General features: G+C 46.9%; 1 protein-coding gene across 2 annotated transcripts in view; it reads right to left on the bottom strand.

Moving 5' to 3' along the window:
• Positions 1–1,921: 1,921 nt before the first annotated feature.
• LOC115165037 (amphiregulin) overlaps positions 1,922–11,657 on the bottom strand; it is an 11,745-nt gene continuing 2,009 nt past the window's right edge. The window contains exons 2-6 of one of the 2 annotated variants that reach the window (XM_029718057.1): positions 10,613–10,792; positions 8,008–8,536; positions 7,390–7,554; positions 3,262–3,368; positions 1,922–2,370 (exon numbers count right to left, since the gene is read on the bottom strand). In XM_029718057.1, coding sequence (XP_029573917.1) covers positions 3,272–3,368; positions 7,390–7,554; positions 8,008–8,536; positions 10,613–10,792 — 971 coding nt within the window. In that variant the 3' untranslated portion in view covers positions 1,922–2,370; positions 3,262–3,271. The remainder of the gene's footprint in view (positions 2,371–3,261; positions 3,369–7,389; positions 7,555–8,007; positions 8,537–10,612; positions 10,793–11,657) is intronic. The other variant, XM_029718058.1, reaches the window with a different exon arrangement.

The following is an 11,657-nucleotide window of genomic DNA, read 5'->3' as shown; positions in this document are numbered from 1 at the left end:
AACCTAGCAGTACTACTGATTTCTCTGCGAGTGAGGAGGATATATAGTATTTATAGCAGAAAAAACATGATCATTTATCTCTCTGAAATGAAACAGTCCATTGCCATAATTAGATGGTGAAAAAACACCAATGAAGTGGCTGGGTTTGATAAGTTTAAACTGTATTTTAGTAGGATGTGTGATTTAGTCTGTTCTCGTTCTGTTGGTCAGTTCTGAACTCTGCTGGTGTTAGCTTTGTAATTAGAGGCATCACTTTGGTTACATACTCCGTGTGTGTGTGTGTGTGTGCGTGCGTGCGTGCGTGCGCCCGCGCGTGCGTGCGTTCAGAATACCTCACATGGTCATTGTTGTAGCACAGAAAAGGCCAGTCACTCCCCCTCTCCCAGCCCAAACACACAAACAGCAAGTTGAACTCATTCAGACAATCTGTAACAGACGTCATTCTACCATTCAAAACAACTCTGCACCATGGCAACAGAGAGGTCTGGGTGTGAGCAGGTACAGCGGGAACAAGAGAGAGAAAGAGAGAGAGGGATGGAGAGAGAAAGAAGCTCATCAAGCTCTCACAGTCTCACTGCATAATTAGAGGTTTATTTACGTTTCTCCAAACGTCAAATTCATAGGGTAAACCCCCCCCCCCCAAAAAAAATGAAAACGAGTGTCCTAGGATCGAACTCTCAACATTCTGATCCAGAGCCATGGGACTACGCAAAAACCCAACCCTTTCTTGATGGCGATAGTTCTCACTGTTGCCCCTAGTGCCCGGGTTTTGAAGGCATATCCCTACGTCCACAGGACATGGATAGACGTCCAATTTCGAAGTCACTCTTGAGCAATCTGCCTGGAGAGAGAGAGAATTGGAATATAGTGGCAAGAGTGGTGGGAAGAAGGGGAGAGAGAGAGAGAGAGAGAGAGATTGACCCCATATCAAACCGTCTGGTTTGATTCTATTTTGTCTATGTATGAACTTAGTATTAGACTTCCTGGCAGACGATGACATTATACATGAACTGAGTATATGAACCGTAGAGATATCTTGATGCTTTAATCTCTATCATTTCACCTTCCATAGTTTAGGTTGGCTCTACAATTAGATAAAAAATAAGGATTGTTATGTATTGAAAGAGTACGGAAAGTGAGCTACTTTTCTAATTTTCTGTGCAACTTTTTTTTTTCGTTTGATAGTTCCAATCTTTTCAAAGAACTCATGTCACTGTTAAACAGATTTACTCCCAGATGAATTTCTGAGAACTTTGATATGAATTCTTCGTTTCATTCTAGTTTTATTTTTTAGGAACCTATCGGATGCTTTGAAGTGTTCCGTTCCATTGTGAAGTCATATCTCGGTGATGTCATAATGCATTTCATCCCTTTGTCACATCACAAATAGAGAGAGAGAGAGATTCTTGTTTTTGTTTTATACTCTCTGCTTTATACTCTCATGTATAATTATTACCATTGAAAGAGAGAGATAGAGAGAGTGCTGAGGGCCTCTGTCAAAGTTATTCTGGTTCTCTCTCTCTCTCTCTCTCTCTGCTCTTCACTGTGTGTCTGTGTTTGGGTACAGGACTGCTGTGTTTGTATGAGCACATGGCTGGGGTACGGGACACGATCAGATTGGGGAATGGAAACACACAGTCCAGGCTGAAGACACACACGCACATGTAACAGTGTAGGTTCCGTCCCTCTCTTCGCCCCAAACCGGGCTCGAACCAGGGACCCTCTGCACACATCAACAACTGACACCCACCGAAGCATCGTTACCCATCGCGCCACAAGAGCCACGGCCCTTGCAACGCAAGGGGAAACCCTACTTCAAGTCTCAGAGAGAGTGACGTCACCGATTGAAACGCTATTAGCGCGCACCACTGCTAACTAACTAGCCATTTCACATCGGTTACACACACACACACACACACACTTTTCTTAACAGAGAGGGACTTTATTCATGAACAGATCATGAACTTTATTCATGAACAGATCCAGTACAGTAGATCTGACCTAGGAACAGCATGGTTAATAAATAACAATAACGTAACGGTAGCATGATGCTCAACATCGCAGTCCAATCATATCTAATAAAACAACACTCTGTCACCAATAAATAATCCAATAAATTACAATAACAAGGCAGTTCTATGCTGGTTCTTCAAGGCGGTTCTATGCTGGTTCTTCAAGGCGGTTCTATGCTGGTTCTTCAGGGCGGTTCTATGCTGGTTCTTCAGGGCGGTTCTATGCTGGTTCTTCTACAGAAAGTTCTACTGTCTGGCGTTGTAGAGTGTGTTCAGTAGATCACTCCGCTGGGTAGGAGCCGGCACCGGTTTCTCCAATGGTTCTCCCGGTTCTCATGGTTCCAGACCTTTAAGTTCTCTAGAATAAGAAACGCGAGAGAAGAGTCATTATTCAGCTGTTGAATTTCCAGTAATAAAGATCACACACAGAAAAAAACAGGGGGCACGAGACCAGAGGTCAGAGACCAGAGGTCAGAGACCAGAGACCAGAGGTCAGAGACCAGAGACCAGAGACCAGAGACCAGAGACCAGAGGTCAGAGACCAGAGGTCAGAGACCAGAGACCAGAGTTCAGAGACCAGAGACCAGAGTTCAGAGACCAGAGACCAGAGGTCAGAGACCAGAGGTCAGAGACCAGAGACCAGAGTTCAGAGACCAGAGACCAGAGGTCAGAGACCAGAGGTCAGAGACCAGTGTTCAGAGACCAGAGGTCAGAGACCAGAGACCAGAGGTCAGAGACCAGAGACCAGAGACCAGAGGTCAGAGACCAGAGACCAGAGTTCAGAGACCAGAGACCAGAGGTCAGAGACCAGAGACCAGAGACCAGAGTTCAGAGACCAGAGACCAGAGGTCAGAGACCAGAGGTCAGAGACCAGAGACCAGAGTTCAGAGACCAGAGACCAGAGGTCAGAGACCAGAGGTCAGAGACCAGTGTTCAGAGACCAGAGGTCAGAGACCAGAGGTCAGCCTAGAGCAAGGCAAGAAGGCAATCCTTAGGAGCGGAGCCTGTAAATTCATGTAATTGACAGACAGGTATTGAGGAGAATGCTGCAAGGCCACAATGCTTAGCTTTAGGCTATGATTTCATTGTGCAAGAGCGTGCGAGAATGTTTGAGTGTGTGTGTGTGTGTGTGTGTGTGTGTGTGTGTGTGTGTGTGTGTGTGTGTGTGTGTGTGTGTGTGTGTGTGTGTGTGTGTGAGTGTGTGTGTGTGTGTGTGTGTGTGGGGGCAGAGGAGGGGGTTATATCTTACCAGCTGATGGTCACACTGTGATGTCACAAGGGATGGTTTTCTGGAGCTGTTGCTTCTCACTGCCAGAGCCCAGATAGGTAGCCAGAAAGTTCTTATGAGTCCTGTAACTGATAACAGACCAGAGAGGGGATGTTAGTTAACTCTTAGCGTCTGTGACAGAGTGTAAATTCAGTCCCGACTGGGGCCCGAACTCACAATCCACAACGTACACAAGAATCACCGTCAATACCACTGGCCCAGAACAGCTAACATATCTGGACCTTGTGCTGACCCAGGACAGCCAACTTATCTGGACCTGGTGCTGACCCAGAACAGCTAACATATCTGGACCTGGTGCTGACCCAGAACAGCCAACATATCTGGACCTGGTGCTGACCCAGAACAGCTAACATATCTGGACCTGGTGCTGACCCAGAACAGCTAACTTATCTGGACCTGGTGCTGACCCAGGACAGCTAACATATCTGGACCTGGTGCTGACCCAGAACAGCTAACTTATCTGGACCTGGTGCTCATCCAGAACAGCTAACATATCTGGACCTGGTGCTGACCCAGAACAGCTAACTTATCTGGACCTGGTGCTGACCCAGAACAGCCAACATACCTAGACCTGGTGCTGACCCAGAACAGCCAACATATCTGGACCTGGTGCTGACCCAGAACAGCCAACATATCTGGACCTGGTGCTGACCCAGAACAGCCAACATATCTGGACCTGGTGCTGACCCAGAACAGCCAACATACCTAGACCTGGTGCTGACCCAGAACAGCCAACATACCTAGACCTGGTGCTGACCCAGAACAGCCAACATATCTGGACCTGGTGCTGACCCAGAACAGCCAACATATCTGGACCTGGTGCTGACCCAGAACAGCTAACATATCTGGACCTGGTGCTGACCCAGAACAGCTAACATATGTGGACCTGGTGCTGACCAAGAACAGCCAACATATCTGGACCTGGTGCTGACCCAGAACAGCTAACATATCTGGACCTGGTGCTGACCCAGAACAGCTAACATATCTGGACCTGGTGCTGACCCCGAACAGCCAATACATCTGGAACTGGTGCTGACCCAGAACAGCTAACATATGTGGACCTGGTGCTGACCCAGAACAGCCAACATGCCTAGACCTGGTGCTGACCCAGAACAGCCAACACATCTGGACCTGGTACTACAGTACTTTTATGTCTCAGAAAGACAGTAGAAACTTGGCCACCTGATACACATTCCAGCAGGATCTACTGTGTGTAAGACCTATTATAGATCCTACACATTTCTAGGACTGACAGATGGAAGTCCGGTATTCTAGCATGACCCAGTTAATGGAAAATCCATTCAGATAGAGGTACTGTATGTACTGTACATAGCTCTGCTATTACTCATGTCGCTAGCAGCATCGGCACACTAATTAGTCTCAGGTAACAACATGGTGGATGATTTACAGTGGCTTTAGAAAGTATTCATACCCCTTGACTTATTCTACATTTCGTTGTGTTACAGCCTAAATTCAAAATGGATTAAAAAAATATATATACATATAAAAAAAACAACAACATGTTTTTCACTTTGGCATTATGGGTTATTGTGAGTAGTTGGGTGAGAATATATATATATATATATATATATATATATAGTTGGGTGAAAATATATAGTTGGGTAGTTGGGTGAGAATATATATATATATATTCTCACCCAGTATATATAGAGAATATATATATATATATATATTCTCACCCAACTACTCACAATAACCCATAATGCCAAAGTGAAAAACATGTTTTTATTTTTTTATTTGTGCAAATGTATTTAAAATGAAATCCAGAAATACCACCGTTACATAAGTATTCACACCCCTGAGGTTAGAATCACCTTTGGCAGCGATTACAGCTGTGAGCCTTTCTGGGTAAGTCTCTAAGAGCTTTACACACCTGGATTGTACAATATTTGTGGTGGTGGCTGCATCATGTTATGGGTATGCTTGTCATCCGCAAGAACTGTGGTACTCAGTGATGTGTTGTGTTGGATTTGCTCCAAACATAAAGCTTTGTATTCAGGACATAAAGTTAATTTCTTTGCTACATTTTTCTGCAGTTTTACTTTAGTACCTTGTTGTAAACAGGATGTATGTTTTGGAATATTTTTTATTCTGTACAGGCTTCCTTCTTTTCACTCTGTCATTTAGGTTAGTGTTGTGGTATAACTACAATGTTGTTGATCCATCCTCAGTTTTCTCCTACCACAGCCATAAACTCTGTAACTTAAAGTCACCACTGGCCTCATGGTGAAATCCCTGAGCGGTTTCCTTCCTCTCCGTCAACTGAGTTAGGAAAGACGCCTGTATCTTTGTAGTGACTGGGTGTATTGATACACCATCCAAAATGTAACTAATAACTTCACCATGCTCAAAGGGATATTCAATGACTGCTTTTTGTTTTTTACCCATCTACCAATAGGTGCTCTTCTTTGCTGCTCGACTGAGAGACCTTACAGATACTTGTGTGGGGTACAGAGATGAGGTAGTCATTAAAACATCATGTTTAACACTATTACTGAACACAGAGTGAATCCATGCAACTTATTATGTGACTTGTTCAGCACATTTCTACTCCTGAACTTATTTAGTCTTTCCATAACAAAGGGGTTGAATACTTATTTACTCAAGACATTTCAGCTTTTAATTTATAATTAAGTTGTAAACATTTCTTAAAATGTAATTCCACTTTGACATTATGGGATATTGTGTGTAGACTAGTGACACAAAATCTCAATTTAGTCAATTTTAAATTCAGGCTGTAACACAACAAAACTGGCTTCTATCCTCAAGTCATAAGACTGCTAAATAGCTAGCAAAATGGCTTGCATCTTTCTTTTTGCACTGTCTCTATGTACCCTCTGACAGGACTCTACACACTCTGACAGGACTCTACACACTGACAGGACTCTACACTCTGACAGGACTCTACACACACTGACAGGACTCTACACACTCTGACAGGACTCTACACACTGACAGGACACTACACACTCTGACAGGACTCTGAAAGGACGCTACACACTCTGACAGGACTCTACACACTGACAGGACTCTACACACCCTGACAGGACTCTACACACTGACAGGACTCTACACTCTGACAGGACTCTACACACTGACAGGACTCTACACACTGACAGGACTCTACACTCTGACAGGACTCTACACACTGACAGGACTCTACACTCTGACAGGACTCTACACACTGACAGGACTCTGACAGGACTCTACACACTGACAGGACTCTGACAGGACTCTACACTCTGACAGGACTCTACACACTGACAGGACTCTACACACTGACAGGACTCTGACAGGACTCTACACTCTGACAGGACTCTACACACTGACAGGACTCTGACAGGACTCTACACTCTGACAGGACTCTACACACTGACAGGACTCTGACAGGACTCTACACACTGACAGGACTCTACACACTGACAGGACTCTGACAGGACTCTACACTCTGACAGGACTCTGACAGGACTCTACACTCTGACAGGACTCTACACACTGACAGGACTCTACACTGACAGGACTCTACACTCTGACAGGACTCTACACACTGACAGGACTCTACACACTGACAGGACTCTGACAGGACTCTACACTCTGACAGGACTCTGACAGGACTCTACACACAGACAGGACTCTGACAGGACTCTACACACACTGACAGGACTCTACACACAGACAGGACTCTACACTCTGACAGGACTCTACACTCTGACAGGACTCTGACAGGACTCTACACTCTGACAGGACTCTACACTCTGACAGGACTCTACACACTGACAGGACTCTGACAGGACTCTACACTCTGACAGGACTCTGACAGGACTCTACACTCTGACAGGACTCTACACACAGATAGGAACTCTACACACACATAAAATGCACATCCATTTATTCTGATTCTCCACCCACTCACATACAATCATCATAAACCACCGCTGCTACTCTGTATCTTGTTTTTATATTGTTCTACCTCGTTATTATATTGTTATTGATTACTGCGTTGTTGGGGAATGGAGCTTGTCAAGAAAGGCAATTCACTGGCATTAAACGTTGAGACCTGATACTCACTGTGTGCAGGCCATGAGCAGTATGGCGAGGCAGCTGAAGCTGGAGAGGACCACAGCTATAACGACCAGGACAGTCTGAACCACCTCACCTCTGACGTTGTCTTCCTTGTTCGTCGTAGGCAGGAGCAGGATCCCACAGCGCTCACCGTCATAACCTTTATTACACCTGCAGAGGAGACGGGCAGTCGATTCATTCAGTCAGTCAGTCAGTCAGTCAGTCAGATAGTCAGTCAGTCAGTCAGATAGTCAGTCAGTCAGTCAGTCAGTCAGATAGTCAGTCAGATAGTCAGATAGTCAGTCAGTCAGATAGTCAGTCAGTCAGTCAGATAGTCAGTCAGTCAGTCAGATAGTCAGTCAGTCAGTCAGTCAGATAGTCAGTCAGATAGTCAGATAGTCAGTCAGTCAGATAGTCAGTCAGTCAGATAGTCAGTCAGTCAGATAGTCAGTCAGTCAGATAGTCAGTCAGTCAGTCAGTCTATCCTTCATTCTATCCAAACACACACACACACACACACACACACACACACGCACACACACAAACACACACACACACAAACACACACACACACAAACACACACACAATCACACACACACACACACCTGTGGTGTTGTACTCACATGCACACTGGCTCTCTCAGGTCTGCCATGTACTTGCAGAGTCCATGGATACAGTAGCCCTTGTGGGAAGAGCTACAAGGGTCCTCTGTGACACGCCCCGACGTCTGGTGTGTGTGTCCTGAAGACGTGTGTCCTGGAGACGTGTGTCCTGAAGACGTGTGTCCTGAAGACGTGTGTCCTGAAGACGTGTGTCCTGGAGACGTGTGTCCTGGAGACGTGTGTCCTGAAGACGTGTGTCCTGAAGACGTGTGTCCTGAAGACGTGTGTCCTGAGGACGTGTGTCCTGAAGACGTGTGTCCTGAAGACGTGTGTCCTGGAGACGTGTGTCCTGGAGACGTGTGTCCTGGAGACGTGTGTCCTGGAGACGTGTGTCCTGAAGACGTGTGTCCTGAAGACGTGTGTCCTGAAGACGTGTGTTCAGGGTTGAAGGCTGCGGAGATTTGTGTCGTCTTCTTCTTCTTTCCTTTATTCCTTTTTCCTTTCTGACTTTTCCCCTTTTCTTTTTGGTCCTTACTGTGACGCAGCACTGCTGGGAAACAACAGATGGTTATAATCATCTTCTGATTAGTAGAGACAGAGATAGATGGGAGAGAGGGGGAGACAGATGAGAAACAGATGGGAGACAGATGGGAGAGAGACGGAGACAGATGGGAAACAGATAGGAGAGAGATGAGAAACAGATGGGAGACAGATGGGAGACAGATGAGAAACAGATGGGAGACAGATGGGAGACAGAAGGGTGACAGATGGAGACAGATGGGTGACAGATAGAGAGAGATGGAGAGAGATGGAGACAGATGGAGAGAGATGGAGACAGATGGAGAGAGATGAAGAGAGATGGAGGCAGATGGAGACAGATGGGCGACAGATAGAGAGAGATGGAGAGAGATGGAGACAGATGGAGAGAGATGGAGACAGATGGAGAGAGATGAAGAGAGATGGAGGCAGATGGAGAGAGATGGGTGACAGATAGAGAGAGATGGAGACAGATGGAGAGAGATGGAGACAGATGGAGAGAGATGGAGACAGATGGAGAGAGATGGAGACAGATGAGAGAGATGGAGAGAGATGGAGAGAGGTGGAGAGAGATAGGAGACAGATTGAGAGAGATGGAGAGAGATGGAGAGAAATGGAGACAGATGGAGACAGATAGGAGACAGATGAGAGAGATGGAGACAGATGAGAAACAGATGGGAGACAGATGAGAAACAGATGGGAGACAGATGGGAGAGAGATGGAGACAGATGGGAAACAGATTGGAAACAGATAGGAGAGAGATGAGAAACAGATGGGAGACAGATGGGAGACAGATGGGAGACAGATGGGAGACAGATGGGAGACAGATGGGCGACAGATGGAGACAGATGGGTGACAGATGGAGAGAGATGGAGACAGATGGAGAGAGATGGAGACAGATGGAGAGAGATGAAGAGAGATGGAGGCAGATGGAGACAGATGGGCGACAGATAGAGAGAGATGGAGAGAGATGGAGACAGATGGAGAGAGATGGAGACAGATGGAGAGAGATGGAGACAGATGAGAGAGATGGAGAGAGATGGAGAGAGGTGGAGAGAGATAGGAGACAGATTGAGAGAGATGGAGACAGATGAGAGAGATGGAGAGAGATGGAGACAGATGGAGACAGATAGGAGACAGATGAGAGAGATGGAGACAGATGGGACAGATGGGAGACAGATGGAGACAGACTGGAGATAGATGGGAGAGAGGGGAAGACAGATGGGAGAGGGGGGAAGACAGATGGGAGACAGATAGGAGACAGATGGGAGACTAATGGAGAGAGATGGGAGACAGATTGGAGACAGATGGGAGAAGGGGGAAGACAGATGGGAGACAGATAGGAGACAGATGGGAGACTAATGGAGAGAGATGGGAGACAGATAGGAGACAGATGGGAGAGGGGGGAAGACAGATGGGAGACAGATCGGAGACAGATGGGAGAGGGGGGAAGACAGATGGGAGACAGGTGGGAGAGAGGGGGAGGTGGAAGAGAGCAAGACAATGGGACAGAGAGACTCAGGAGCTAGGGGCTGTCTGCTAGAGGGTACCATGGACTACTGGGGTAGGGGCTGTCTGCTAGAGGGTACTATGGACTACTGGGGTAGGGGCTAGGGGCTGTCTGCTAGAGGGTACTATGGACTACTGGGGTAGGGGCTGTCTGCTAGAGGGTACTATGGACTACTGGGGTAGGGGCTAGGGGCTGTCTGCTAGAGGGTACTATGGACTACTGGGGTAGGGGCTGTCTGCTAGAGGGTACTATGGACTACTGGGGTAGGGGCTGTCTGCTAGAGGGTACTATGGACTACTGGGGTAGGGGCTAGGGGCTGTCTGCTAGGGGGTACTATGGACTACTGGGCTAGGGGCTAGGGGCTGTCTGCTAGAGGGTACTATGGACTACTGGGCTAGGGGCTAGGGGCTGTCTGCTAGGGGGTACTATGGACTACTGGGGTAGGGGCTAGGGGCTGTCTGCTAGAGGGTACTATGGACTACTGGGGTAGGGGCTAGGGGCTGTCTGCTAGGGGGTACTATGGACTACTGGGGTAGGGGCTAGGGGCTGTCTGCTAGGGGTAAGGGAGAGGGGTCCTACGTTGTGCTGAGCCGTCTGTAGGTGTTCCTCCCGACAGATCTTCTTCAAGCTCCAGTTCCTCCTCATCGCCCAGAGAGCTCTGTAGCTCCTCCCCTTCCCCTGAGGCCAATGCCCCCGTCACATGGCTCAGCCCTGCTGAGAACGTCACTGCGGATCCCAGGACACCTAGAGCGCTGAAAACTACAACCAGACCACACCAGTCAAACGCAGAGCACTGAAAACTACAACCAGACCACACCAGTCAAATGCAGAGCACTGAAAACTACAACCAGACCACACCAGTCAAACGCAGAGCACTGAAAACTACAACCAGACCACACCAGTCAAACGCAGAGCACTGTAAACTACAACCAGACCACACCAGTCAAATGCAGAGCACTGAAAACTACAACCAGACCACACCAGTCAAATGCAGAGCACTGTAAACTACAACCAGACCACACCAGTCAAACGCAGAGCACTGTAAACTACAACCAGACCACACCAGTCAAACACAGAGCACTGTAAACTACAACCAGACCACACCAGTCAAATGCAGAGCACTGTAAACTTCAACCAGACCACACATATCAAACTGCACACACAACAGTATATGTAAATCATGTACACTAAATAATTGTGCTACACTCATTATGCAAAAGAAAGAAAGAAAAACGTAATCTATAACTAGACCACACCAATCAGACAAAGACCAGAGTACTGAAAACTACAACTAGACCACACCAATCAGACACAGACCAGAGTACTGAAAACTACAACTAGACCACACCAATCAGACACAGACCAGAGTACTGAAAACTACAACTAGACCACACCAATCAGACACAGACCAGAGTACTGAAAACTACAACTAGACCACACCAATCAGACACAGACCAGAGTACTGAAAACTACAACTAGACCACACCAATCAGACAAAGACCACAGTACTGAAAACTACAACTAGACCACACCAATCAAAAACAGACCAGAGTACTGAAAACTACAACAAGACTACACCAATCAGACACAGACCAGAGTACTGAAAACTACAACTAGACTATAC

Source organism: Salmo trutta, chromosome 27 (assembly GCF_901001165.1).
Source record: "Salmo trutta chromosome 27, fSalTru1.1, whole genome shotgun sequence".
NCBI lineage: Eukaryota > Metazoa > Chordata > Actinopteri > Salmoniformes > Salmonidae > Salmo > Salmo trutta.
The sequence above is the reverse complement of the archived record's forward strand: the minus strand, read 5'-3'. Positions and strand labels throughout refer to the sequence as shown.